Source organism: Nelumbo lutea, chromosome 4, assembly GCF_056320005.1.
Source record: "Nelumbo lutea isolate HS-2025 chromosome 4, American lotus-T2T, whole genome shotgun sequence".
Classification (NCBI taxonomy): domain Eukaryota; kingdom Viridiplantae; phylum Streptophyta; class Magnoliopsida; order Proteales; family Nelumbonaceae; genus Nelumbo; species Nelumbo lutea.
This window is the reverse complement of record NC_142687.1, coordinates 2455772-2483443: the sequence shown is the minus strand read 5'-3', so window position 1 is coordinate 2483443 and position 27672 is coordinate 2455772. Positions and strand designations below refer to the sequence as shown.

General features: G+C 40.3%; 1 protein-coding gene across 1 annotated transcript in view; it reads right to left on the bottom strand.

The window, feature by feature from the left end:
* LOC148853365 (alpha-mannosidase At3g26720-like) overlaps positions 1-24750 on the bottom strand; it is a 60471-nt gene extending 35721 nt beyond the window's left edge. The window contains exons 1-12 of the mRNA XM_088941314.1: positions 24195-24750; positions 23980-24063; positions 23757-23845; positions 23281-23455; positions 22922-23041; positions 22614-22697; positions 22378-22449; positions 21376-21489; positions 8451-8551; positions 8270-8363; positions 8011-8178; positions 7813-7902 (exon numbers count right to left, since the gene is read on the bottom strand). Coding sequence (XP_088797440.1) covers positions 7813-7902; positions 8011-8178; positions 8270-8363; positions 8451-8551; positions 21376-21489; positions 22378-22449; positions 22614-22697; positions 22922-23041; positions 23281-23455; positions 23757-23845; positions 23980-24063; positions 24195-24392 — 1389 coding nt within the window. The 5' untranslated portion in view covers positions 24393-24750. The remainder of the gene's footprint in view (positions 1-7812; positions 7903-8010; positions 8179-8269; positions 8364-8450; positions 8552-21375; positions 21490-22377; positions 22450-22613; positions 22698-22921; positions 23042-23280; positions 23456-23756; positions 23846-23979; positions 24064-24194) is intronic.
* Between the last annotated feature and the right edge of the window lie 2922 nt (positions 24751-27672).

Genomic DNA, 27672 nt, shown 5'->3' with positions numbered 1-27672 from the left:
TGTAACCACATGAGCTCATCGAAATCAAATCACCCGGGCATGCACTCACTAGGTGATTTGTTTTTTCTTTTGATTTATAGCATGCTAGAGTTTTGTTGTAAGGCCACAAGAAAGTATTGTGACCATGTAAACACACCACAACACATGTTAGGCTACTTTGGCATTTCTTGATCGTCTAGTGAGGTAGTAGACCTCAGAGGTAGTCTCTATTTTTTTTCTCATATGTTGGTGGGTTATTTTTGTATCATTGGGGTAGAAAATAGGCATGCACTCACTGGATGATTTGATTGTTAGCATGTATGTGTTTTATTGTAGGGTTGCAAGAAAGTGTTGTGACCATGTTAACTCATCGAAATCAAATCACCCAAACATGCACTCATTTAGTGATTTGGTTTTTCATTTGATTGATAGCATGCTTTTGTTTCATTAGAGGGTTGCATGAAAGTATAGTGGTCGTGTGAACTCATCGTTCAATACATTAAGCTTCCCTGGTATTTCTAAATTGTCATTTGGTTGACACCATGTTGTGTTATTTTTGAAGGGTCAAAACCATGTGAATTATTTCTCTACATGTTAATCTATCTTTGTATTTCTTTATTGTCAAAGTAAGGCAGTGGACCCCAAAGGCATAGTTCTCAAGACGTCGAGGCAAGGATAAGTGATGGGTTTTTTTTAACAAAGCCCATCTTTTTTTTACCAACAAGAAGAATTTTGTTGAAAGCTTGTATTTTCCTAAGTATAGTACTGCAGGGGTACTATTGTACTTTTACCCTTTTATTTTTTAGTTGTTGTCGCCCTAGTATATATAACAAAAGAGCTGGCGCCGCCAGCATGCTTTTTGACTCTCAATCTTTTCTCCTCTCTTCTGCTCTCTCTCTCTTCTCCTCTTCTCTTCCATCACTGCACTGATAACATGGTATCAGAGCAGGACTGTTAGATCCGAAAGAAGAAATCGAGCACAGTTTCCCTGTCTTCTCCATTTGCCAGATCCAGATCCAGATTCATTGAAGATTCAGATCCAGATCCAGATCGAACTGAAGTACCTTCTCTCCCTTCTCCTTTTTTTTTTATTTTTTCTGGTCGTGTGCCAGAACAGAACCTGTAATAGGTTCAGACCATTAATGTGAGGCGAGCAGTCCCTTTTCTTTCCTTTTTTGTAGGGTCGGCTGATCCCTGTAAAACTGTAGGTCGTGAGGACCTTTTGTGGGCTACAACAGCAGCTTTTATGGTGAACCGGAGGTCAGAAAGTGACCTGTACTTGCTGTAACAGATTTTGTGTGCTGCAACAGCAGCTTTTATGGTGAACTGGAGGTCAGAAAGTGACCTGTACTTGCTGTAATTGCCTTCCTGTTGATGCATAGGTCAAGAGATGACCTATATGCACTGTGGCAACACTTGTGTTAATTCTGTAGGTCAAAGGATGACCTGTTAGTGCTGTTACAGCACCTGTGTTTTACAGAAAAGAGGTGTATTTTCTGAAGAAAAAAGGGGTGCTCCCTGGTACCGTGTTAGGATTTTTTTTAGGGTTGTGTACCCCTCTAAGAGTGTTTTATTGAATCTGAAATCATGAGTGGTGAAGATTCTACCACATCCAGTGTTTCCTCAATGCCGAATGGAATGAGTGGGGGTGCGGACCTATCCTTTCCCATGGTTGTTATTCCTCTCGACAATTTAAATTATTTGGAATGGTCAAGAGGGATCAAGCTATACATTACTGCAAGGGGGAAGAAAGGTTATATAAATGGGAGAATCAAAGAACCCAATTCTGGGAGTGCTGAATACAACAGATGGAACCAGGAGAACAGCATGGTTATGTCTTGGCTTTTAGTGTCTATGCAACCCCAAATAAGAAGGAACTTTATGTGGGCTGAAACGGCAAATGAAATCTGGGAACAGGCAAAATCAACCTATTTTGAGTTGCGCCACTATGCAAAGATTTATCAATTACAGGCATAATCGTCCACCTGTAAACAAAGGGAGAGGTGTCTTTCTGTGTACAACTCCGACTTGACCTCTGTCTGGAAGGAGCTAGATCATTATCAGAGTGTGGACTGGAAGTGTGATGAAGATGCAAAATTATACAAGAAACTTGTATCTCAGCAGAGAGTGTTTGCTTTTCTACATGGCTTGAATCCGGCATATGAATCCATCAGAGTTCAGATCCTAGGTAGCAAGGATCTTCCCTCCGTCCAGGAAGTTTATGCTCTTGTACAATCGGAAAAAAGTAGAAGGAACTTGATGAACAGTTCTGGAGGGGATGCAGTTGGGTTGGCAGCAAAAGGAAGTGTGATTACAGGTGGTGGGAACACTTTTAAGAGAGGGGACTCTCAAAAAAGGGCGGATGACAAAGACAAACTGTGGTGTACTCATTGCCAGAAACCCCGACACACCTGAGATACATGTTGGGATCTCCATGGGAAGCCAAAATGGGCTCAAGATTTGAATAAGAAGCAAGGTTCAGATCTGAACAAAAAGTCAGGACAGCAAAGTACAAGAAAGAACACTATGGCAAACATGGCCTCTCAAGAAGATCAGCCCCCCATTACTACTGTGACACTGACTCACGTCTCTGGATCTGACCCAAGAGAGGATATTATTAATTCCTTCCGTAACCATTTAGAGCTCTATGGTAGAGCAATTCGTCATATGGATGCTCCTCCCTCAACGTCATTTGCATCTACATCAAGTAACTCTGCCACAGCCTTCCATGTTGCATCTCATACCCCTAACACTCCCTGGATCATTGATTCTGGAGCGTCTAAACACATGATTCGTACGTCCTCTTACTTTCAAACCTATCACCTCCTTTCTAGAAGAGACAAGGTGAGACTAGCTGATGGATCATATACTACCATAGCTGGTCAAGGAACTATTTCTCTTCCTTTTCGCCTTACACTCTCTGATGTTTTACATGTCTCGAAATTTCCCATTAATTTGTTCTCTGTAAATAGTATTACAAATTCCTTAAACTACTCAGTTACCTCTTTCCCTTCTTACTGTGTGATCCGGGATCTGGCCTCGGGGAAGACGATTGGTAGAGGATGTATGGTGGATGGACTTTACATGCTGGAGAATAAAGTTGGTCTTCAAGTTACAGAGTCTAAGAGTCAGTCCTGTAAGAGTCAAGTCTATTTATGGCATTGTCATCTTGGTCATTTATCTTTTGAGTCTTTAAAAGTGGTGTTTCTAGAATTGTTCAAGTCAGTGTCAGTTTCAGACTTTTCTTGTCAAACTTGTCAATTGAGTAAGAAATATAGAACTCATTTTCCTTCAAAGAATAATAAATCTGAATTTCCTTTTCACATTGTTCATTTTGATGTGTGAGGCCCGGTTACTTTACCATCTAAGAGTGGCTACAAGTATTTTATTACCATTATTGATAATTATTCTAGATATACATGAGGATATCCCATGCGGACAAAGGATGAAGTACCAAAAATTATTCAAGACTTTCAACGGATGATCTACACCCAATTTCAAACTGAAATCCAAATTTTTCAATCAAATAATAATGCCAAAGAGTATTTTCATAGTGATCTCACGGAATTTTCTGCTTCACATGGTTCACTTCACCGTAGCACTTGTGCCCAAACACCACAATGAAATGGTGTTGCCGAAAGAAAAAACTGACACCTCCTTGAAGTGGCCCGGGGTTTACTAATCCATACGAATGTCCCAAAACAATTTTGATTTGAGGCTGTCCTTTGTGCTACCTATCTCATCAACCGTATGCCCTCTTGTTAGTTAGAGTGCAAAGCCCCACATTAGCTTCTTTTTCCTAAGGCTCTCATTCTTTCCATTCCTCCTCGTGTGTTTGGTTGTCATTGTTTTGTCCAAAATCTGTCACCCACTCGTGGAAAATTAGACCCTCATGTTGTTCCTTGCATCTTCCTGGGGTATTCTTTCACTCAGAAGGGATATCGTTGTTTTGATCCTGTTTCTCGGAAGTTTTATGTTTCCATGGACGTCTCTTTCTTTGAGAGTGAGCCTTTTTTCCCTATTTCTCCTCAGAGAGAGTGTAGGAATGAGGAGAAACTGGTTCAGCTCCCTCATCTTCCTGATCCTCCTCCTTTCCGTGTCTTCTTTCATCATCACAAAGGCCAACCAAGTTCAAGAGCTGTGGAGAACCTAGAAGTTGTACCTCCAATGCCATCAAACTCCTCGGGGGTGGATCATACTCACTCAGGTATCTTGGTTCCTATCAATGTCCCTGACCCTATTGCTATTGATACCTCTGTTGCTAATGACCTTGAACTTCCTATTGCTCACAGGAAAGGTGTTAGATCGCACCACTAAACACCCCATTTCTCACTTTGTTTCCTATGAAAACATTTCACCCTCTTTTCGGGCCTTTTTCACTTCCATTGACAGTGTTCCTATCCCTAAGAATGTGGCAGAAGCTCTTTCAGTACCTGAATGGACAGATGCTATGAAGGAAGAAATTAATGCTCTACATAAAAATGGCACATGGGAATTAGTAGATCTTCCTAAGGGAAAGGATCCAGTTGGATGTAAATGGGTATTCATAGTCAAACATAGGGCAAGATGAGCTCCATTAGAGTCCTGTTCTCCCTTGCTACTAATCTTGATTGGTATCTATATCAGCTTGATATCAAGAATGCATTCCTGAATGGTGACCTTGAAGAGGAAGTTTACATGGTACAACCCCCTGGTTTTCGGGCTCAAGGCAATGAACAGAAAGTGTGCAGGTTGAAGAAGTCTTTACACGGACTAAAACAATCACCAAAGCCTGGTTCAACAGGTTCCATGCAGCGGTTCAGTAGAAAGGATACAAGCAATGTCAATCTGATCACACATTGTTTGTGAAAAGAGGGGAAGAAAAAATTGTTGCTCTAATAGTATATGTTGATGATATAATTATCACTGGCGATTGGAAGGATGAAATCCAAAAGTTAAAGATTTTTCTTGCTACACAGTTTAAAGTAAAGGATCTAGGTCCTCTAAGATATTTTCTTGGAATTGAAGTTGCCCGCTCACAAAAGGGTATCTTCATTTCCCAAAGGAAGTATGTCCTAGATCTACTCCAGGATACAAGAAAATTGGAAGTGAAGCCAGTTGATTCCCCTATTGATCCTAACCACAAATTAGGTGACTACCAAGGTGAACCTATCAAGGATGTGAAACAGTTTAAGAGACTTATAGGAAGATTGTTATATCTTTCTATGACCCGCCCCGACATTGCTTATGTAGTTGGTGTTCTTAGCCAGTTCATGCATGTTCCCAAGACCACTCACCTTGAAGCAACATAAAGAGTTCTCAAGTATCTTAAGAAGTTCCCAGGCGCTGGTTTGTTGTTTGAAAAGCATGGACATCTGAAAGTTGAAGTGCACATTGATGCAGATTGGGCAAGATCCCTAAATGATAGAAAGTCAACTAGTGGCTACTGTGCCTTCATAGGGGGAAACCTAGTTACCTGGAGAAGCAAAAAGCATAATGTGGTAGCTAGATCCAGTGCTGAAGCTGAATATCGGGCAATGGCTCATGGGGTGGCTGAAATTATGTGGCTAAAGAATCTATTGAGTGAGTTGGGTTTTACAGTGAACAGACCTATGACCCTATTTTGTGATAACAAAGCAGCCATAAACATTGCTGCATGATAGAACTAAACACACGAAGTCAACAAACACTTTATCAGAGAGAATGTTATCACAAGGGAAGTGTGTACTCCTTATGTCAGCTATGAGGATCAACTTGCAAACATCTTTACAAAAGGGCTACATCATTCACGGCATTATGACTTATGTGACAAGTTGGGCATGATTGACATCTATGTCCCAACTTGAGAGGGAGTGTTGAAAGCTTGTATTTTCCTAAGTTAGTACTACAGGGATACTATTGTACTTTTATCGTTTTATTTTTTAGTTGTCGTCGCCCTAGTATATATGAAAAAATAGTTGGCGACGCTTTTTGACTCTCAATCTTTTCTCCTCTCTTCTGCTCTCTCACTTCTCTCTCTCCTCTCTCTTCTCCTCTTCTCTTCCATCACTGCACTGATAACAAATTTTATTAGATAAGGTTTGAGAATTACATCAAGGTGGGATTAAAAACCACCCCAAATTAACACAAGAGTACAAATTTGCCCAAAACATTTGTTGTTTGAAAGTCCCTTGTTTAGTATCCACCATCCCATTTGTTGTTGTTCTCACCCATTTCAAAGTATAAGTTAGCTCCCTTCCTATGCTTTCAATCTCCCGAAAGGTGTGTCTATAGATCCATGGGATTTGGGTACTAACAAAACCCATATTTCACTATTAATTGTGGCCTAGGTGATCGGTTTTCTAAAATAAAAAATAAAAAACATGAATCCTAGGGTAATTTCTTAGGTTCCAAAGGAATTAGCAACCATCTTTCGCTATTAATTGTATATAATCTTCATAAAAACATATAAGCTTCATTTGAAACATAGAAAATCAACATATTCATGAAAAAACATAAGAAAGAAAAGAATTTTCAAAAAATAAAGGGGTTGTATGATGATGACGAAAATAATCAATATGTGTTGATCGGATAAAATTTTGAGTTCTTTCATGCTTATCGGTTCAAGTTTTGAAGTCTTCAAGGGTTGAGGGTGGTATACTTGTTGATTCAACCCTAACAAATAAGAAAAATAATAAAAAGAAACTAGTACTTTAACTTAAACTGAATAATTTATTTTAATCATGTATATTTCATTTATTATAATCTTAAAAAGTTAAGAATATAAAAGTATCAAGAGCACCTTGTAAAAAATATTTTGGCGATTAAACAAGGCAACCCTCCATGCGCACCTTATCACCTAGGTGTCACTTTGACAACTATGCATAGGGACATTAAATAAAAAGATGGACCACAAAGAGGCAACAAAAAAGGGAGAAGAAAAGAAAAAAAGGAAACCCAAAGTAGGGAAGTAGACTAGAACTAACAATGACAATGAACACCTTGAAGACACTACTCTTTGCATCTACCAAAATGAGATGTTCCTCATGGAATGGAAGCATTGTAGGCTTCATAACTTCTTTAAATTCAACTAGACCGTTAATCCTAATTGATCCAAGCTGTCATATCTAACAACCATCAATTTGAGCTTAACAGTGTACTTTCTAAGTTTAAGCAGATGATTCATCCATAAATGTTATAGTCAGCTGTATTGCATGAACACTTAAAAACCAATGTCATCTCCATGTAACCAAAGTTTAAAATGCAGAGACGTGACACAAGGCTTTCCACTAGCCGGAGGCATGAGGTGTAGTTCAGAACACAAGAGGCATCCTCCTGATTGCAAGAAGGTAAAAGCCTCCTCAAGAGGAGTTACTCTTCTTTCTTTCTTGAGGCATGCATGAAGTGCATGAGGCATGCACCTCATGTAAAAGGCATTTGAGACATATACCTCAGAGGCATCCACTCCCCCAGTGGATGCCTCGAGGCTTTTCGAGTGTACCTTAATTGGAGGTACCTAGATGCATGCCTCAAATGCCTTGAAAAGCATTGCATGTAACATAGATAATAGTGACTGAAATGCTGGGATAATTACACAAGCAAATAAATCCTATATCTATCTGCTACTAAAGTGAAAGCTTTGCTCAAAATATATGCTATAAAAGCAAAAGGAACTTGACAAATAATTTGAAGAAATGATAGTCAATGTCACCAAAGAGTTAAGGAAATGTTGCAGATTCAAGTATCCTTTCATGTGAAAGTAAACGTTCCACAGTAAGGGATACCATCACTTTGACCTCAAACAAGCATGAAATTTAGGATGTTCAAACAATTAATAGCAAATAGATTACTCGTGTTAAGGCTCATAATAGTTGCCTGTTGAAACTTAGTTGTTGGATTCTGACATCCAGTACTCGAGGATGGTTCAGCCAAGCAGGCAAGGGAGGATGCAACCAACTCCTCGGCCTGCCAAGATACATTGAGTAGAGATAACTTTTCAAGCTTTAAGTGGATAGATGAAAGATTAGCCAGAAAATCATTATAATGATCAAACAAAATCTGCATATTCTGCACCTCTATGTAGCCAATTGACAGTCGTTGTGCATAATCATCAGCTACATGCTGCCTTTGTGTACCACTAACTGCATCATGATGCTGAGCAATTGCCAAAGCATCAGCCAATGTATTTGTATGGGACCCTGAACTACTCCTTCCTTTAAAGAATTCCAATTGCCTTGCTGCCTGGTTATACATAAAAAAAGCAATAAATATTTAAGAATTGCAAAAAGACCCTAGAAAATTCCTGTTAGATAAAGGGGCACAAAGATATTACCAAATAATAACCACTCATCATTCTAACGTAACGTTTGAAGGCTGGCCTGCTTGTGAAGTATCCTGTCCAATATGCATTCGAACGGTCTGCATACCTGAAAAGTGCATGATATATTTCTTCAGAACAAGATGAAAACATGGAATGAAAAAATGAAATGCCAAATGCAATATGTCCAACTCACGGGAAAAAATCATCAATCTTAATAGGCCAGGATTCATTTGCTTCATGTTTTGCATCAGTGTAAATGGATGGGGTTGAATACAAGGCATTAACACGTCCATCCTGAAAGTACTCCAAAAAAAATTATTTTACCAAAGCATACTAAAGCAGATCATCACAAGAGTTCTATGAATATATATGTATATATATACATGCACAAAGGAAATATTTTACAGTGCAAGAGAGAGGATTATATACTAGAAGTCTACAGGACAGGCAACGCAAAGCGCCCCCCCCCCCAAGCGAAAAAGATGTTGGACTATATTCACCCTACTAACTACTAACTGTGTCACATTCCTTCATTATTTCCTTCTCTCTTTCCTACCGTCTTTTCTTATCAGACCTACTAAGTGTCATTCTCATTTGCATAGACATGGCATAAGGCAGTTCACTGGAAGAACTAACATTTTATTAATCAGTAGAAAGCACGTTGGCATTTTTTATTACCCTCTTTAAATACACCTATTGACATTCAACTCCACCTTATTTGGTAGAGAAAAACATTTGTATCAGATTTATACTCCCCGTCCTCGTTCTCCTTAATTAGAACTATAAACATAACAAAGCAAGGAAAGTAAACAGAGAGAGGGAGAATTATGTGGAAGTGAATAAGAGCAGCTTTGTTGTGGACAGTTTGGGAAGAAAGGAACACCAGAATCTTTTGTGAAAAAGAAATGAGCTTCTCGGAAGTTAAAGAATGTATTTTGACAAGGGCAAATCAGTGGTTGAAAACTCTAAAGATCTTTGATGCATACTCTTTTGATGACAGACAACCTATGGAGAAGTTGGTTAGCAGTGGCTAATACTTCTACCAGGAAGGACAGACATGGGGTTGAATGGATGCCACGAGGGGAGGAGTTCATCAAGCTGAACTTTGATGGAAGTAGCCGAGGAAATCCAGGACCTTCAGGCATAGGAGTGCTGAGAAACAAAGATAGTAACGTGATATCTTTGTACTCAGGTCCTGCAGGTGTGGGAGACTCTTTAAGGGCCGAATTACTGGCTGTTGTACAAGGAATCCAGCTTGCAAATCAGCTAGGCATAGAGCATCTGATTATTGAAGAGGATTCCCAGGTGATAGTGGGTTGGTTGAAGGATCCAGACATTGTTATTTGGGGTTTTAGAGATCTTCTCAAAAAGGTTAAATGGTTAACAAGGAATATGACAATCAGAGTTCAGTGGGTAGGCAGATCAGCAAACTCATTGGCTGATTCACTTGCAAAACAAGGGGTTTCCCGAGATACTTTATTTTGGGCTTCAATTTAATTTTGTAGAGAACACTGATGTGGGCCCCACAGCAGTGGTTCCCACTGTGTTCATAGGACAGCATGTGTAATTTTTTGTTTTAGTCATAGTAGTGCCAGTTGGGGTCAGTTTGTTATTTCAGTTTTTATTTACTTTATTTGTCATGTAAGTACTAAGGGCAGATATGTCCTTTTCTCCATGTACTGAACATAACCTATAAAAACTAAGAGAGTGGCGGCGGCAGATGTGTTAGAATCTGCCCCTCCTTTCAAACCCTTGTGTTCTCTTGTTTCTCTTCTCTTCCTTCTCCCTCCTCTCACTTTTCTTCTGCTTTTCTTAACCTAAAATCTATTAGGGTTCAAGACTGATTGCAGTCTTGATCTTCTACTTGGTATCAGAGCCTATCTAGGGCTTCTCATGTGTGTCTAGTCCAGCCGACCACACGAGGACCAGCTAGGGCTGGAAGCTTATGAAGAAGTATTCGTCGGCTGATTCTTGGAGATTACCAGGAGAGGTTCGCAGTTATTGAGGACTTGTCACGGCTTGCAGAGAGTTGGTAATCAGGAAGAAGCAGCGAAGGCTAGGGTTCAGGTAACCCTGGAAGGCAGTGAACAGCATTCCATAAGTAAGTTTTATTTAGTTTCCAGAGACTGCTATCAGTCGAGATAGGTTGGACCTATCTAGAAGGAGAGGTCGAACTGCTTTAAGGTTTTTCTCTCTAATCTAGGGTTTGACTGTTGGGCCGAACCCCCTTCTCTCAGAGGTGATCAGTTTTAGGGTTTCATATTGACCCTACAACAGGTCCTAACTGTACGGACTGCTTGGAGAGTGTGGCTGAGCACTTATTTCAGGCCTACGATTGAAACCCTAATTCTGCTCCTGCATCTCAGATTGCTCTCTAAGCTGGTTTCAGACCTATTTTTTTGGCTTCGAGCTCTTCTAGGGGATAAAAAACTTGACAGACTGCCTGGTACTGTGATTGCCAATTGGTTTCAGATCAGGCCTGCACTAGTTCATGCATATACTGTGATTACAGATTGGTTTCAGATCAGACCTGCATTGATTTCATATTGTTTTCTAGTTGTGACCGACTGTCCAAGTGCTATTTTCTGGTGTAGTGGCTCTAACAGTTTGTAGCTACTGATTCTTGACCAAAGATGGAGTTTAAAAATCAGGGAGAAAGTAGTTTTGGGAACAGCAGTTATGGTAGTGTATCTGAAACCGGGTTTCAGATTACAATTGTGAGATTTGATGGGTCAAATTACTTGGAATGGGCTCAATCAGCCACGATGGCTATTGGAGGAAGGGGAAAACTAGGTTATCTCTTGGGAGATGTGAAAGAACCTTCCAAGGAGGACCCAACATACACCAAGTGAGTTCAAGAGAACTATTTGGTTATGGCATGGTTGTGTAATTCTATGCAGCCACATATCAGCCAAAATTACTTGTGGGCAAAAACAGCCAAGGAGATATGGAATGTTGTGAAAGAAACATATTCCCAACCCCTTAATGTTGATAGAGCTTATGAACTGAAGTGTGAGGTGAACAGCCTTAAACAAGGAGAGAAGCCAGTTTCTGTCTACTTCTCTACCTTGACATCCTTGTGGCATGAGATTGACCATCTAGAGACCCTTGAGTGGGAGAGTCCCAAAGATGCACAGACTCACAGAAAGCAAGTCGAGACAAATAGGGTGTTTGATTTTCTAGCTGGCTTGAATTCAGAATATGACATTGTGTGGCAACAGATACTGACCAGAGATAGTGTGACCCTCTCTCAAGCATACTCCTTGGTGCATAGTGAAGAGACTAGGAGAAAAGTCATGATGCAACCTTAGCCCCCTTTCCCAGCCCTGACAGCTGTTAAACCTAAGTCAGGGGGTAATCCAGAAAGGGACTGGAAGAAGGAAGATAAACGGGACCTGGTATGTGAACATTGCAAGAAACCCAAGCACACAAAAGATACTTGTTGGAAGCTACATCCTCATTTGGTCCCAGAAAAACTAAGAAATAAGAAGGGTAATGCTCATGTGGCCGTGAACACTGATTCAGCATCCTCATCAGGCACATCCCTAGAGACCTTAGCCGCTGTTCGGGCTGCCCTCATACAGTTGGAAAGGGAAGTTGGGAGTTCAGCTCAGCCGTCTCAGTCACCATCAGCTCCTGCCACATCTGTGTTTGCACATTCAAGTACTCGAGCCTCAGCTTACCATGCTTCAGCTCCAGGTAATACTGACCACTGTTGGGTAATAGGTTCAGGTGCATCCGACCATATGACTAGCTTGCCATCATTGTTCACTTCTTATCACTTGTCCTCTGGCCGAGATAGAGTATCCATTGCCGATGGCTCTCTTGTTCCCATTTCGGGCAAGGGTGACATCAAGCTATCGGATACTATCTCTTTATCTTTTGTCTTGCATGTTCCTAAGCTTGATACTAACATGCTTTCAGTCAGTAGTATTACCAAACATATGAACTGTTCAGTAACCTTTTACCTTGACCGATGTGTTTTTCAGGACTTGGAAAGGAGGAAGGTGATTGGGACTGGCGGTGAGACGAATGTGATCTATCTGCTTGGAGAGAGTTCTCGTCAGGAGGAGTCAGTGGATAAGAAGTCTTTTGTTTCTCAGTCTGTGAGTCCGGTTATGGTTTGGCATAATCGATTAGGTCATTTGTCTTTCAGGTCTTTGAAGAGTTTGTTTCCTTCTTTATTTGAGTTTGTTGAGTTATCAAAGCTGAGGTGTGAGATTTGTGAGTTCGCCAAACATTGTAGAACTTCTTAATCTTTGAGTAATAAAATGAGTAATTCTTCTTTTGATATTGTGCATACTGATGTTTGGGGGCCATATCACATCTCTTCTATGGGTAGGTACAGATATTTTATACTGTTTGTTGATGACCATACCCGCTTTTCTTGGGTCTATCTTATGCGTTCTTGGGATGAGGTTCCTGCTATGACCCAAAACTTCCATCAGATGATTCTCACTCAGTTTGGGGCCAAAATCAAAGTCCTTAGATCTGATAATGCAAAGGAATACTTTGCTAAGCCATTGACCTCCTACCTTCTCAGCCATGGAGTTATTCACCATAGCACTTGTCCTCATACACCGCAGCAGAACGGCGTTGCCGAAAGGAAGAATAGGCACATCTTGGAGGTAGCTAGAAGCATTATGTTTACCTCCAATGTACCTATTCGCTTCTGGGGTGATGCTATCCTTACGGCAGTATATCTCATTAATCAGGTTCCTTCCCAGGTTCTTGATATGAAGACCCCTTTTTCCCTTCTATACCCAAACGAGGAGTTGTTCATTGTTCCCCTTAAAACCTTTGGTTGTACCTATTTCGTTCAGCTTCTCGGGCCTCATCATTCCAAGTTTGAACCTAAGGCCTTCAAATGCATTTTCCTCGGTTATGCACAAACTCAAAAGGGTTATTGCTGCTATGATTCGATTTCAGGGAAAAGGTTTGTCTCTGTTGGAATAATGTTAGAATAACTTAGTTGCAGTTGTTAGGGCCTGTTTGTCCAAATTAAAGTGTTTTTTATTTCGTTTTTTATTTTTGTTATGTCTGTTATTGTACTCAGGGGCACAAGGGTCTTTTCCCTTGTTATTTTTCTGTCGCCCTATATATATTAAATAAACACTGGCGCCGCCAGTACTGTTGCATTGCAAACCCTCTCTTTTCTCCTCTCTTCTCTTCTCTTCTCTTCTCTCCTCTTTCACCTATCTCTGGCCGGCTACACTGTCAAGATGGTATCAGAGCAGGAATACTGATTAAAAGAGAGCAGACCGATCAACCCAAAGAATAGGTCGAACAGACTAGCAGAAAGGAAATCTGATTCTGGACTACAGAATAGCTACGACTGGTACAGTTTTCCCTCTAATTTTCTCCTCTTTACTCTCCTTGATCATGGGCCGAGTGAAAACCCTATGAATCTGGGGCGGCTGAATGCTATCGAACCTGTGTAACCCTAGTTGTCTTGGATCATGTGATCCTGTTGGTGTGTTAAGACACCTGTAGGTCAATGCTGACCTGTCTTCTCAATGGTTTGAGTTGACCATAAGCAAGAAGGATCTCTCCTGTTGATTAGTGGTTGTTAGCCATTCTAGAATTATGATAGGCAGGTCTAAAACTGCCGAATATTACCTTAGTTTTGTCCAGAATTTGGTACGGTTTGTGCACAATCTGGTTGGTAAACCCTAGTGTGTGGGTGTGAACTGAGTGGAGCATTGCTTTGTGGAGTAAGGAGGGGTCCTAAATCCGGTGTGTAGGACTGAGTAACTGCTTGACCATGTCGACTGAGAATTCTGCTACTTCAGAAATCTCAGGGAGCCACAATGGAGTGAGTGGGGGAATGGATATGAGCTTTCCCATGGCTGTCATTCCCTTTGATGGTCTGAATTACCTTGAGTGGTATAGGGGGATAAAACTCTACATCACTGCTAGGGGGCGAATAGGATACATCAATGGGAGAGTAAAGGAACCGAAGTATGGAAGTGGTGAGCACGATAGGTGGGACCAAGAGAACAGTATGGTGATGTCTTGGCTCTTGGTTTCAATGCTGTCACAAGTAAGGAAGACCTTTATGTGGGCTGAAACTGCTTGTGAGATATGAGAACAAGCGAAGTCCACTTATTCAGAACAGAGACACTATGCCAAGATATATCAACTACAAGCTGAATCTTCTACTTGCAAGCAGGGGGAGAGGAGTCTCTTGATGTACTATTCTGATTTGACATCAATATGGAAAGAACTTGATCACTATCAGAACGTGAATTGGAAGTGTGATGAAGATGCAAAAGCCTATAAGTCACTTGTATCACAGCAACGCGTGTTTGCCTTTCTCCTAGGGCTGAATCAGTCATATGAGTCCATCAGGGTGCAGATCTTGGGTAGTAAAGACTTGCCATCAGTTCAGGAGGTGTATGCCTTGGTGCAGTCAGAAGAAAGCAGAAGAAGTGTGATGAATGGTGTAGAAGGGGAGTCAGTTGCCCTAGCAGTCCAGGGAAATTCAGATACAAATGTCAGAGGTGGTTTTAAAAGGGGTGACACTCAGAAAAAAACAGAAGATAAAAGCAAGCTCTGGTGCACTCACTGCCAGAAGACACGACACACTAAAGATACATGCTGGGATCTCCATGGAAAACCTAAATGGGCACAGGATTTGGGTAAGAAGTCAGCACCGGATCAGGGCAAGAAACCAGGCCAGCAGAATCAAAGAAGGTATAACTCAGCTAATCTGGCATCGACAGAGACTAGTCCTTCCGTAACTCAGGAGAGATATCCCGGTTCTGACCCTAAGGAAGATATTATCAATTCCTTCCGTGAACATTTGGAATTGTATGGTAGGACTCTCCGCCAGGTGGATTCTGGGCCTACTCCTACCTCATTTGCGTCTACATCAGGTAATGCCACGGCCTTCCATGTGTCATCTCATACTACTGATTCACCTTGGATTATTGACTCCGGAGCCTCGAATCACATGACCGGTAAGTCAAATTTGTTCCAGACATATAACCTTCTCTCTGGGAGAGATAAGGTAAGACTGGCTGATGGTTCTTTTTCTACCATAGCTGGCCGAGGCACCATATCTCTCCCACTTGGCCTTACTCTTCCAAATGTCCTGCATGTTCCGAAATTACCTATTAATTTGTTGTCCATTGGTAGTATTACTCACTCTTTGAACTACTCAGTCACCTTTTTTCCGTCTTCATGTGTGTTTCAGGATTTGACCTCGGGGAAGACGATTGGTAGAGGAAGCATGGTGGATGGTCTCTACGTGTTGGAGAATAATGTTGGTCTAGTGGCGACTGAGTCCACAAGTTCGTCGAGTGAGAGTCAGGCCTATTTATGGCATAGTCGTTTAGGTCATCTTTCTTTTGAGTCGTTAAAAGTTATGTTCCCAAAGTTGTTTGAGTCCTTGTCAGTGAGTCAGTTACAGTGTCAAACTTGTCAGTTGAGTAAGCATTGTAGAAGCTCTTTACCTTTAAGAAATAAAAGATCTGAATTTCCCTTTCATATTGTTTATTCTGATGTTTGGGGCCCTGTTACTCTACCTACTGCGGCTGGCTATAAGTATTTTGTTACGCTGATTGATGATTATTCTCGACACACTTGGGTTTATCCTATGCGATCTCGAGATGAAGTGCCACAAATTGTGAAAGATTTCCAACGCATGGTGTTCACTCAGTTCGAAACGGAAATTCATATTTTCTAGTCAGACAATGCAAAGGAATATTTCCATAGTGATCTCACGAAGTTCTTTAATTCGAGTGGGTCACTTCAGCGAAGCTCTTGTGCCAGGACACCCCAACAAAATGGTGTGGCTGAACGAAAATCGTCATCTACTCGAAGTTGCTCGTGGCTTGCTGATTCATATGAATGTGCCAAAACAGTTCTGGATGGATGCAGTATTGTGTGCGACATATATCATCAATCGCATGCCCTCTCGGCTATTAGAGTATAAGGCCCCACATCAGCTCCTGTTCCCTACAGCCCCGCTGTCCACCATTCCGATGCGTGTTTTTGGGTGTCGTTGTTTTGTCCAGAACCTCTCACCTACTCGTGGTAAACTTGACCCTCGGGCTATTCCTTGTGTTTTTCTTGGTTACCCCTCATCTCAAAAGGGGTATCGTTGCTATGATCCCATTGCCCGCAAGTACTATGTTTCCATTGATGTCTCATTCTTTGAGAGTCAACCGTTCTTCTCGGTTTCTCCTCAGGGGGAGAGTAGGGTTGAGGAGAAACAGGCGACGACTCAGATTTAACTACCTCCTTTACCCGATCCTCCTCCGTTTCGGGTTTTCCATCGTCGTCATAAGAGCCAGCAGAGTTCAAGAGCTGTGGAGCCGGACACTATGCAACCAACATCATCGGATTCACCCGAGGCAGATCCGTCTCATCAGCTAGGTACACTTGCTCCCATTGCTCCTTTAAATGTTGATTCACATGTCCCCAATGATCTTAATATTCCTATTGCTAAGAGAAAGGGTGTTAGATCTTGTACCACTAATCATCCTATCTCTAACTTTGTGTCCTATGAGCATGTTTCACCCTCGTACCGTGCCTTCCTCTCCTCTGTGGATAGTGTTCACATCCCTAAGACCGTGGTAGAAACTTTGTCAAAACCTGAATGGACAGATGCAATGAAGGAAAAAATCGATGCTTTACATAAAAATGGTACGTGGGAGTTGGTAGATCTTCTTGAAGGGAAGGAACCAGTGGGGTGCAAGTGGGTGTTCACAGTGAAACACAAAGTTGATGGAACTGTTGAAAGGTACAAGGCTAGACTGGTAGCAAGAGGCTTCACACAGGTATATGGAGTGGACCATGCAAAGACTTTTGCCCCTGTAGCGAAGATGAACTCCATCCGGATTCTCCTTTCCTTGGCAGCAAATCTTGATTGGGATCTTCACCAATTGGACATCAAGAATGCCTTCCTGAATGTTGACTTGGAAGAGGAGGTGTACATGACCCAACCCCTAGGGTTCTATGCCAGAGGCAATGAACAAAAGGTGTGCAGGTTGAAAAAGTCCCTATATGGATTGAAACAATCACCTCGGGCTTGGTTTAGTAAGTTCCATGTAGCAGTCCAACAAATGGGATTCAAACAATGCCAGTCAGATCATACCTTGTTTGTAAAAAGAGGTGAAGGTAAAATTGCAGCTCTTATTGTGTATGTGGATGACATAGTGATCACAGGAGATTGGGAAGCTGAAATCCAGAGACTAAAAAAATTCTTAGCCACTAAATTTGAGGTGAAGGATCTAGGCCCCTTACGATACTTCCTTGGAATTGAAGTTGCCCGCTCTCACAAGGGCATCTTTATTTCCCAACGGAAGTATGTACTAGATCTACTAGAAGATACAGGCAAGTTGGGGGTAAAACCATCTGATTCACCTATTGAACCTAATCACCATCTGGGAGACAGTCAGGGAGAGTTTTTGAAAGATGTAAAGATGTTCCAAAGACTCGTGGGGAGACTTCTGTATTTGTCTATGACCAGGCCTGATATTGCTTATGCAGTGGGTGTCCTTAGTCAATTCATGCACAACCCGATGACAACTCACTTTGAGGCTGCAGAGAGGATCTTGAGATATCTCAAGAAGTTTCCTGGAGCTGGTTTGTTGTTCCAGAAACACAGTCACTTAAAAGTGGAAGTATATACTGATGCAGATTGGGCAGGAGCAGTCAATGACCGGAAGTCCACCAGTGGTTATTGTGCCTTTGTAGGAGGAAACCTTGTCACATGGAGAAGCAAAAAACAAAGTGTGGTGGCTAGATCCAGTGCTGAAGCAGAGTATAGAGCGATGGCTCATGGGGTTGTAGAAATCATGTGGATAAGAAATCTGTTAGGTGAACTGGGTTTTGCAGTAAACAATCCTACTTCACTCTACTGTGACAATAAAGCAGCCATCAATATTGCTGCTAATCCAATTCTGCATGATAGGACGAAACACATTGAAGTGGACAAGCATTTTATCAGAGAGAAACTTGAAAGTGGAGAAGTGTGCACACCATATGTCAACTCGGAAGAGCAACTTGCAGATATCTTCACCAAAGGTCTTCATCATGTGCGGCACAAAGATTTGTGTGACAAGTTGGGCATGATTGACATCTATGCTCCAACTTGAGGGGGAGTGTTGGAATAATGTTATAATAACTTAGTTGCAGTTGTTAGGGCCTGTTTGTCCAAATTAAAGTATTTTTTATTTCGTTTTTTATATCTGTTATGTCTGTTATTGTACTCAGGGGCACAAGGGTCTTTTCCCTTGTTATTTTTCTATCGCCCTATATATATTAAATAAACACTAGCGCCGCCAGTACTGTTGCATTGCAAACCCTCTCTTTTCTCCTCTCTTCTCTTCTCTTCTCTTCTCTCCTCTTTCACCTATCTCTGGTCGGCTACACTGTCAAGAGTCTCCATGGATGTCACCTTCTTTGAGGAGACACCCTATTATCCTAGGGTTTCTCCTCAGGGGGAGAGCAGTGAGAGTGGGATTTTGAGTCACTTTCCTTAGGGGGAGCGCAATAGGAGTGGGGCTGTTCCTTTACCTATTCCACTGGGTGATGAAGGTTGTAGTGGTGAGGGTGGTCAAAGGGATCAAGAGTTGAGAGTCTATCACAGGCGATGCAGGCAGGTTGATCCTAGTCATCGGCAGTCCCGACCAGCTCCAATTCCTTCTGCAACTCCAGATACAGAGCCTACTGAGACACCTTCCACTGAGACACCTTCCCCTCCTATGGATGACCTTGATCTCCCTATTGCCGTCCGCAAAGGGAAACGGCATTCCATCACATCTACAACTCACAGCATCTCACAGTTCTTATCCTATGATCGCCTATCTCCCTCTTACCGGTCCTACCTCACTTCCATTGCCAATGTCCCTATTCCAAGAACAATGCAAGAAGCCTTATCAGTTCCAGAATGGAAAGATGCAATGCAAGTCGAAATGGATGCCCTGTTGAAGAATAATAATTGGGCACTAGTTGACCTACCAAAAGGAAAGAAACCGGTTCGATGTAGATGGGTATTCACTGTGAAGCATAATGTTGATGGCTCTATTGAAAGGTACAAAGCCCGGTTGGTCGCAAAGGGGTTCACCCAGACTTATGGTATAGACTACTTGGAGACCTTTGCCCCAATAGCCAAGATGACCACCATTCGAGTTCTGTTATCCCTTGCAACAAATCATTCTTGGCCCCTGTTCCAGATGGATGTTAAAAATGCCTTTCTGAATGGAGACTTACAGGAAGAGGTCTACATGTAGTTGCCTCCTGGATTCTATGATACAGAGACAGGTAAGAAGGTTTGCCGACTGAACAAGGCATTGTATGGTTTAAAGCCCTTGGAAAGTTCGGTTATGTACAGGCCCAATCAGGTCATACACTGTTCATCAAGAGGGTGGAGTCCTCTCTGACACTACTTGCAGTATATGTTGATGATATTGTGGTGACAGGAAATGATAGCCATGAGATTGAGTCCCTCAAACAGCTCCTTCATCAAGAGTTTGAGGTGAAAGATCTTAGTGCACTACGGTATTTTTTGGGTATTGAGGTTGCTAGATCTAAACAGGGGATTTTTATCTCTCAGAGAAAATATGTTCTAGATTTGTTGGCGGAAACTGGAAAGTTAGGTGTTAAGCCTGCTGATACACCCATTGAACAGAATCACAAGATTAGTGCAGAGGGCGGGGAGCCTCTTGAAGACAAAGTTATGTTCCAACGGTTGGTTGGAAAGCTCCTATATCTCTGCCTCACTCGGCTAGATATCAGTTATGCAGTTAGTATTGTTAGCCAGTACATGCATTCCCCTAGAATTTCTCATCTCCTTGCGGCAGAGAGAATATTAGCATACTTGAAGAGATGCCCGGGTAGAGGTATACTGCTCAAGAACAATAATCACATGAAGGTGGAGGTCTATACAAATGCTGATTGGGCTGGGAGTGTTGATGACAGAATGTCTACCTCTGGATATTGTGCCCTTGTGGGAGGTAACCTTGTCTCTTGGAGGAGTAAAAAGTAGAGTGTTGTTTCCCGCTCTAGTGCTGAAGCGAATATAGGTCAATGACTAACAGAGTGGCTGAAATCTTATGGCTGAGATCACTACTTGAAGAGTTGGATATTGACTATGAAAAGCCCTTGATGTTGTATTGTGATAATCAGGCAGTTATTAATATAGCCCACAACCCAGTGCAACATGACAGAACTAAATATATCGAAGTTGATTGACATTTTGTGCGAGAGAGGGTCACATCACAAGAAGTGTGTCTCCCATATATCACATCTAATATGCAACTCGCGAATATCCTCACCAAGGCTGTACCAAGGAAGAAGTTAGAGGCAGACCTATCCAAGTTGGGAATGATAAATATCTACTCCCAACTTGAGGGGGAGTGTAGAGAACACTGATGTGGGCCCCACAGCAGTGGTCCCCACTGTGTTCATAGGACAGCATGTGTAATTTTTTGTTTCAGTCATAGTAGTGTCAGTTGGGGTCAGTTTGTTATTTCAGTTTTTATTTACTTTATTTGTCATGTAAGTACTAAGGGCAGATCTGTCATTTTCTCTATGTACTGAACATAACCTATAAATACTAAGAGAGTGGCGGCGGCAGATGCGTTAGAATCTGTCCCTCCTTTCAAACCCTTGTGTTCTCCTGTTTCTCTTCTCTTCCTTCTCCTTCCTCTCACTTTTCTTCTGCTTTTCTTAGCCTAAAATTTATTAGGGTTCAAGACTGATTGCAGTCTTGATCTTCTACTAATTTCTTTTGTACTTATAATTCTGTAATTAGTTTTAAAGGAAAGGTCGCATCTCGTGCCTTTCCACAGGTTGCATGTAACTCTTATTTGCTGGTTTAATAAAATTTCACTCATTTGTCAAAAAAAAAGGTAAACAGACTGCTCATTAAAAGGTGTGATGTGGAACAATTTGTCACATAAAGCTTAAGTTTAGCAACCCCTTTTCCAAAGAATATTTACACACCTAATAAATTTTGAGAAAATGGAAAAGCATCAGAAATCAAGATCCACAACTTGTAAATTGTAGCTGAACTGAGAAATAAAATCTTTTATGTATGGCTTAACACAGACACATCTTTTATTTTGTTTGACATATTCAATGTAAGGCCTTTTGGGGATAAATACCTTGTTGACATAATGAATAAGTTTGTCCATCTGCTTAAACCATGTGTTTGCATATTGATACCGAAAGTCTGTTCCCATGGTCCACATTATATGATTTGTCCTTGTCATATTAGCCTGGAAAAAGAACAACAACAACAACCTGTTCACAAACTGCAACTATATGATGTGGCATATTTTTAGAATATAAATAGAATGTATTCTCTGGACTGTTGTGAGTATTTTTAATTTTAACTTAAAACATAGTGGAACACAGAAATTCCATGAAATGAGACCCTGATTGATATGGTATTAAATACTCCTCTGACTTTGATTCACCATTCTCTGTGGCCATATCTCTTTTAACTGTTATGCCACTATTAATTTGTATGGTTCCATATAGATGTTAGTTCAACATATTTATGATGATTCAATCCCAATAAGACAAACACTGAGGGAGATTTTCTTTTGATGAATATCACTGAGGGAGATTGATGACATAGGAAACAGAAGCTACTTTCAGATGGATGAAAAGATCTGTTAATTGTTTTGCTGACACATTAACCAAACAAATAATTTGGATTAGCTGAACGCTTTGGCTGTATAGTGGGCTGTTGAACCAATGATAATGCCCCACACTTTGGAGAGTTATAATTGGTTCCACAGCCTGCTGAACAGCTATTGCATTAAGTTAATCCCATCTCCCAACAAGGGATTAATAGGGAGCAATTTTTTCTGGGATTAAATGTAACATAATATATTTGATTTGGTCAGGTGGTCTCCAGATTGGTGCTTGGCATATTATAATAATTATTTCTGTTTTAACAAAATTCCTCTATTAGCAATAAAAAATGATTCAAATCTAAAAGGTAGAAAGTTCAAGAGCTTGCTGAAATGTATGTGCCATCTGATCTGTTATTCTACCTTTTTATGAAGGACAAACTGAAAGTAGACTACCAATCATAGTAATTTGAAGCCTCAGCAGAACTTGAAACATGACAAAGGAGAAAAAAAGTGCTTGCTTACCTGTTGTAGGGCTGCCTTTACAAAGTCATCAACTCGCTCTTGAACATTGTAATCAAACAAAAGAATGTCATCCTTAAACCAAGTAGAGAAACATCAAAAAATAAATAGATAAATCATTGGCTGTTGATCAAAAACCAATATGCTTTATTTCATATCTTCTCTCAACGAGAAAACAATTCTCAAATACTAAAAGTACACAAGGACAAGAAAACAATTTAGACTTAAATGATAATTACCTGAACGGGAGGAGAGTCATCGTTAAATTCAAATGCGAAACCAATGGGAGTATCATAATGCTTTGGGAATATCCCAGTGAAAATCTGCAAATGCATACAGCAACCTTAACAAAAAAAGAAAAGCAAATGCATATAGCATGAAAAGATTATAAAAGCTTGACATATGGCCAGCAGAGGATAGGAAAAAGCCAAATGGCTCAATTCAATATAAAGATATAGATAATGAGATCTGGAAAGTTTACTTATTTAATTTAAACCTTGTAGAAGAGAAAGAAAATAACCCAATAATAGATCAATGGGTTGCTAACCTGTGAAGATGAACCAAGAGACTTGGAACCCCGCCATACAACCTCAAGATTCTTCTCATCTTTCCTCTTTGCTCTGTCTTGGTAATCAATCCGAGCAAAGAAAAGAGAGTCGAACCCTAACTGAAAAATGAAATAGGTGCTTGAGAATACAGAACTTAGACATCCAGCATTATTGCTTAGACAAGTTATGGAGCATATTGAAAAGATTCAGTCTTCAACCTTTTATATATTATATCATGTCAAACGTGCATGTTCTTTGTTTTAATACAATGAGAGTTTGCTTACACCCTCCATTATAGAAAAGTAAAGAAGTAGGCCTAATCAAGAAACACAGATAATATACATATAAAAAAAAATACCTCTGCTCCAAGCAAGTAAGCTTGTACTGCAGAATGTCCAAAAGGATCAATCTGCCAACCAACTCTTGGAATTTGATCAAACTCCTGTTTGATAAATCGGTGCCCAAGAGTTGTCTGATCAATCATGTCAATGTAATGGGGTGTTGCCTCATCGTGCATGCACATGCCACCATTTCTGTAAAAAGAAAAGTAAAAAATCTAAGTTTCAAAAAAGCATCAAATAGATAAAAAAGCTTAGCAAACACTATACTTGGTCAAACAAATGTAACAAATTAATCAAAGAAAGCAACACTCGGTAAATAACGTTGACTGCGAGTATGGAAGACTAACCAAAAAAAAATCAAAATGACACAAGAAAAAAATAAATCAAATAGAATACTAAAAAAAATGGAACATAATCAAAGTCCAAAGAGCTGCGATCTTCAGAGACCATTGCTGCTTTTGGGGTGGGGGTGGGGTAGGAACTGAGAATTTACATGAATTCTAGTTGACCCGCGTTGACAAGCTGTCTCACAATACTCTGAACAGCCTCGCTCTGCTGTCTCCACCACCGCTGGAAGAAAGCCTGCATAAAAAAGTACATAATAAATAAATAAAAGGAAAAGACGTCTATATGTCACAACTGCCACTCAGACGATGCACAAAGAATAACCGGAAATACAATGGACAGGAGAAATTTTGAAAAGAAATAATAATTGCCTGCTCAACATAGATAAACTTCCGGTTCTTATCAGCCAACAATGCCGAAACCACAGAATCCAAGATGTTCTGAACGCACGCTCCCTGTTGAGAAAGTAGATAATTATGCATTTCATAGCACCTACAAGTCCGCTAACTTGGACCTACATTAACGAACAGTACAATTAAAGCTAAAGAAGCAACTTCTGATGACTCTTCTTTTTCAGATGAAATACCCGAATTGAATTATTGGCGCCAACGTAGTACTGATCAACCGTCTTCAACCATCCGACATCATCGTGCGAGTGAGGAACCAAATGGACATTCAATTTCCCAGGGACGACCCGTTGCGAAGTGTTGTAAGCGATGTACTTCGATTCCGCACAGAAAAAGCTGGCAAGGAGAACAAGAAAAGAGCACAGACCGATCTCCATCTTTGACGTAGGTCAAGCGTTCGAGCTCGAGTAACTTAAACAAACGAAAAGACGCGCAGCATAGCGAATTACACGATTTTGTATCTTCTTGTTACTTTGAACCAGTGCCTTCGGTCACTTGCTGTGTGGACCTTCTGTGTTTAAAATAGCATTCCGTCGAGCTAGGGTTTTACATGTGTTGAGGTGATTAAGGGGATTGTTACCTTACTCTCCCGACGGGAAAGAAGAAGTTTCTCTGACGAGCTCCCATGGATGGAGAATGGTGCTTTGTCTGAATCGTGAGAGTGCGAAAGACCGGGAGGCACTTCTGATTTCTGAATGAATAAACCAGAGAGGAAACAATTAAAACTTCGCCAGCTAGACCGATATTTCTTGTATATACCAAAATTTCTCCTCACCTTTGCAAAATTACACTAGCGTTCCTTGATTGACATGGATAGGACAAAAAACACCCCTAACATAGTCCCAACTCCCAAATTGGAAATTGCTTTTATATGTAATGGTAAATTTATAATTGATTATCTACCGAACTAAGCGTCAACATTGTGGGTATTTTTGCACATTAATAAAGAATGAATGAAGGAGGATTAAGTTTAGAGGAGTTAAAAGGCAGTTTCAAAAGAGTATAAATAGAAATATGTAGAGTGCAAAAGGGTTTTGTATTATTTTGTAGGGAAATTTTCTAATTAGTACCCTGTATTTTGGGTCTATTGCCATTTTGGTCTCTTAACTTTAAAACATAATAATTCAGTATCCCAACTTTTAAAATGTATCAAATCAAATACCTGTTGTTAACTTGGTATTAACTGGCACTTGAAATGATACAAATGCCCTTTGATTATCATATAATTATCTTTATCAATCATTCAAACACAGATAAAAAAATGAATAATCTCAAATCTTGTCTTTTTTATTCAAGAAAGTTGGGGTCACATCTCAATAGGTATTCTAGTGACCCCAACTTTCTTAAATAGAAGAGTCAAAGTTTTGGGATTGTTTATTTGATATCAATGTTTGAATTGTTGATAAAGAAAAATAGATGACACTCAAAGGGCATTTATATATTTTTGAGTGTCACTTAACGACTAATTAATGGTAGGTACTAGATTAATACGTTATGGTTTGAGTACTGAATTATCATGTTTTAAAGTTCAGGGACTAAAGTGACACTAGACCCAAAGTATAAGATACTAATAAGGAATTTTTCATATATTTATACTATACATGTTATTTTGTATATTTACATTGTACATATTTGTACTTATACATGAGCACAAAACCATTTAATCCTCATTGGCCCAAGAGTGTTTGTCCTTGCGATTTGGATTAGATCGATATCGAGAGACATGTGTTGCCATATCAATACAAATTTGTATTAATCAACTCATAGAGAAAAACCTTCCTCACAAGTTTGTATGGATGAAACCAAATACCTCCCTCATCAGTCACCACAAATTGGTTATGGTCTCTTATGTCCATAGCTCAGCACATCACATGGCAGATATTCTAGAGAATGAAAACATCATCATCCATCCATCCATCATTGGAGGGGACTCATATTGAAATATCACATTTGCAACCCACAAAATACCCCACATGCACATCTTAGCATGCATTGTGGACATCTCCTAAGGTTGTCACTAGGAGATATACCCAATACACAGTTGGGATATGCTGTGCGGCGCCCCTCTATTGGGGTGCAAATGTGAATTTAATATTGAAATGAAACATATTTTAAGTTTAGGAAAAATTATCGATCATTACCTTGTACTTTGGCTCCTCGAGTGACAATTTGGTTCCCAAACTTTAAAATGCGACAATCTAGCACCCGAACTTTCAGAACGCGACAATGTAGTACCTACCATTAATGGACCGTCAGTTATGTATATCACGTGACCTCATGTGTGATTTAAGACTTTTAAAAATGTCAAAATCACCTTTGGAAATAAAAAAACACTATTCATTTTTTCTTGTCTCCTCCCTTTTCATCCATCTTTACTCTTACTAGACTCGATCTACCCTTTTGTCTTATGTGGCTACAAATATAGCAAAACCCTGATTCTTTAATTTAATTTTTCATTTTTATTAAAGGGAAAATTCTTGATTAATACATTGTACTTTGGCTCGAGTGACAATTTGGTCCCTAAACTTTAAAATGCAACAATTCAGTACCCCAAACTTTCAAAATGTGACAATCTAGTATCTGTTATTAATCAGCCGTTAGTGACATTTGAAAAGTAAAAAATGCCATAAGAATGCTATCTAATTATCTTTATCAACCATCCAAATATTGACAATAAAATGAACAATCCTAAATTCTATATTCTTCTAAACAGTCACCAACTTTTTTGAATCGAAGAAGATAGGGTTTGGGACTGTTCAGATTTTTGTCAATGTTTGGATGGTTGATAAAGAGAATTAGATGACATTAGAATGTCATTTTTAACTTTTCAAATATCACTTAATGACTGATTAAGGACTTATTAGATAGGTATCGGATTGTCACAGTTTAAAATTTTAAATACTGGATTGTCACATTTTCAAAGTTTGTTGCATTTTAAAATTCGGGGACCAAATTGTACTGATTGACAATGGACCAAATTGTATTATTCTTTCTTATGCTACACGTAACATGTGTGTTGCAGGCCCCACGGACCATAAGCAAATGGAGGGACCGTGGGTCTGATTACTATAGCTCATCGCCATTTGTGGGCTTGCTTCTTGTTTTATTCCCTTCGATTCCTTCTTCTCGACTCAACCTGGGCCCAATCAAGTTGGATAAGGCGCAGTTTCTTGGGTCTGGGCCTATTTCCCGTCGCATCATATGGTGCCAACATATCGAGAGCAACAGCAACAGGATCACCATTGGATGGATCCCACTTAGAAGAGAGACCCACGGCGACATTCAGCCTGGTCCAACGACCTTTTTTTTTACTCAAGTAGTAACCATTTCAAGAGCCACTGAAACCATTAGAAAGGTTCACTTGATATCCACCATGACCAATACATAACCCCACATATCTGGTTGAATTTGCTAGACCAGTCCAGACTGGTCTAAGCCTGAGATGAAACAGGCAAATCTAAGACTGGCCAGAAATGAGCTAGACAAGCTGGACAAGCTGGTTTGTTGACAATAATCTACGTTCAAGAGAGTTTGATAAAAGTTTCAATATCAGCTGCCAACTGACACAACCCTTTTAATTTTGTGATGGTAAACCACCTATGTCTTGTGAGAATGGGTCCTTCCGAGAATAATGGACCTCCAATTCCTTTTCTTTTG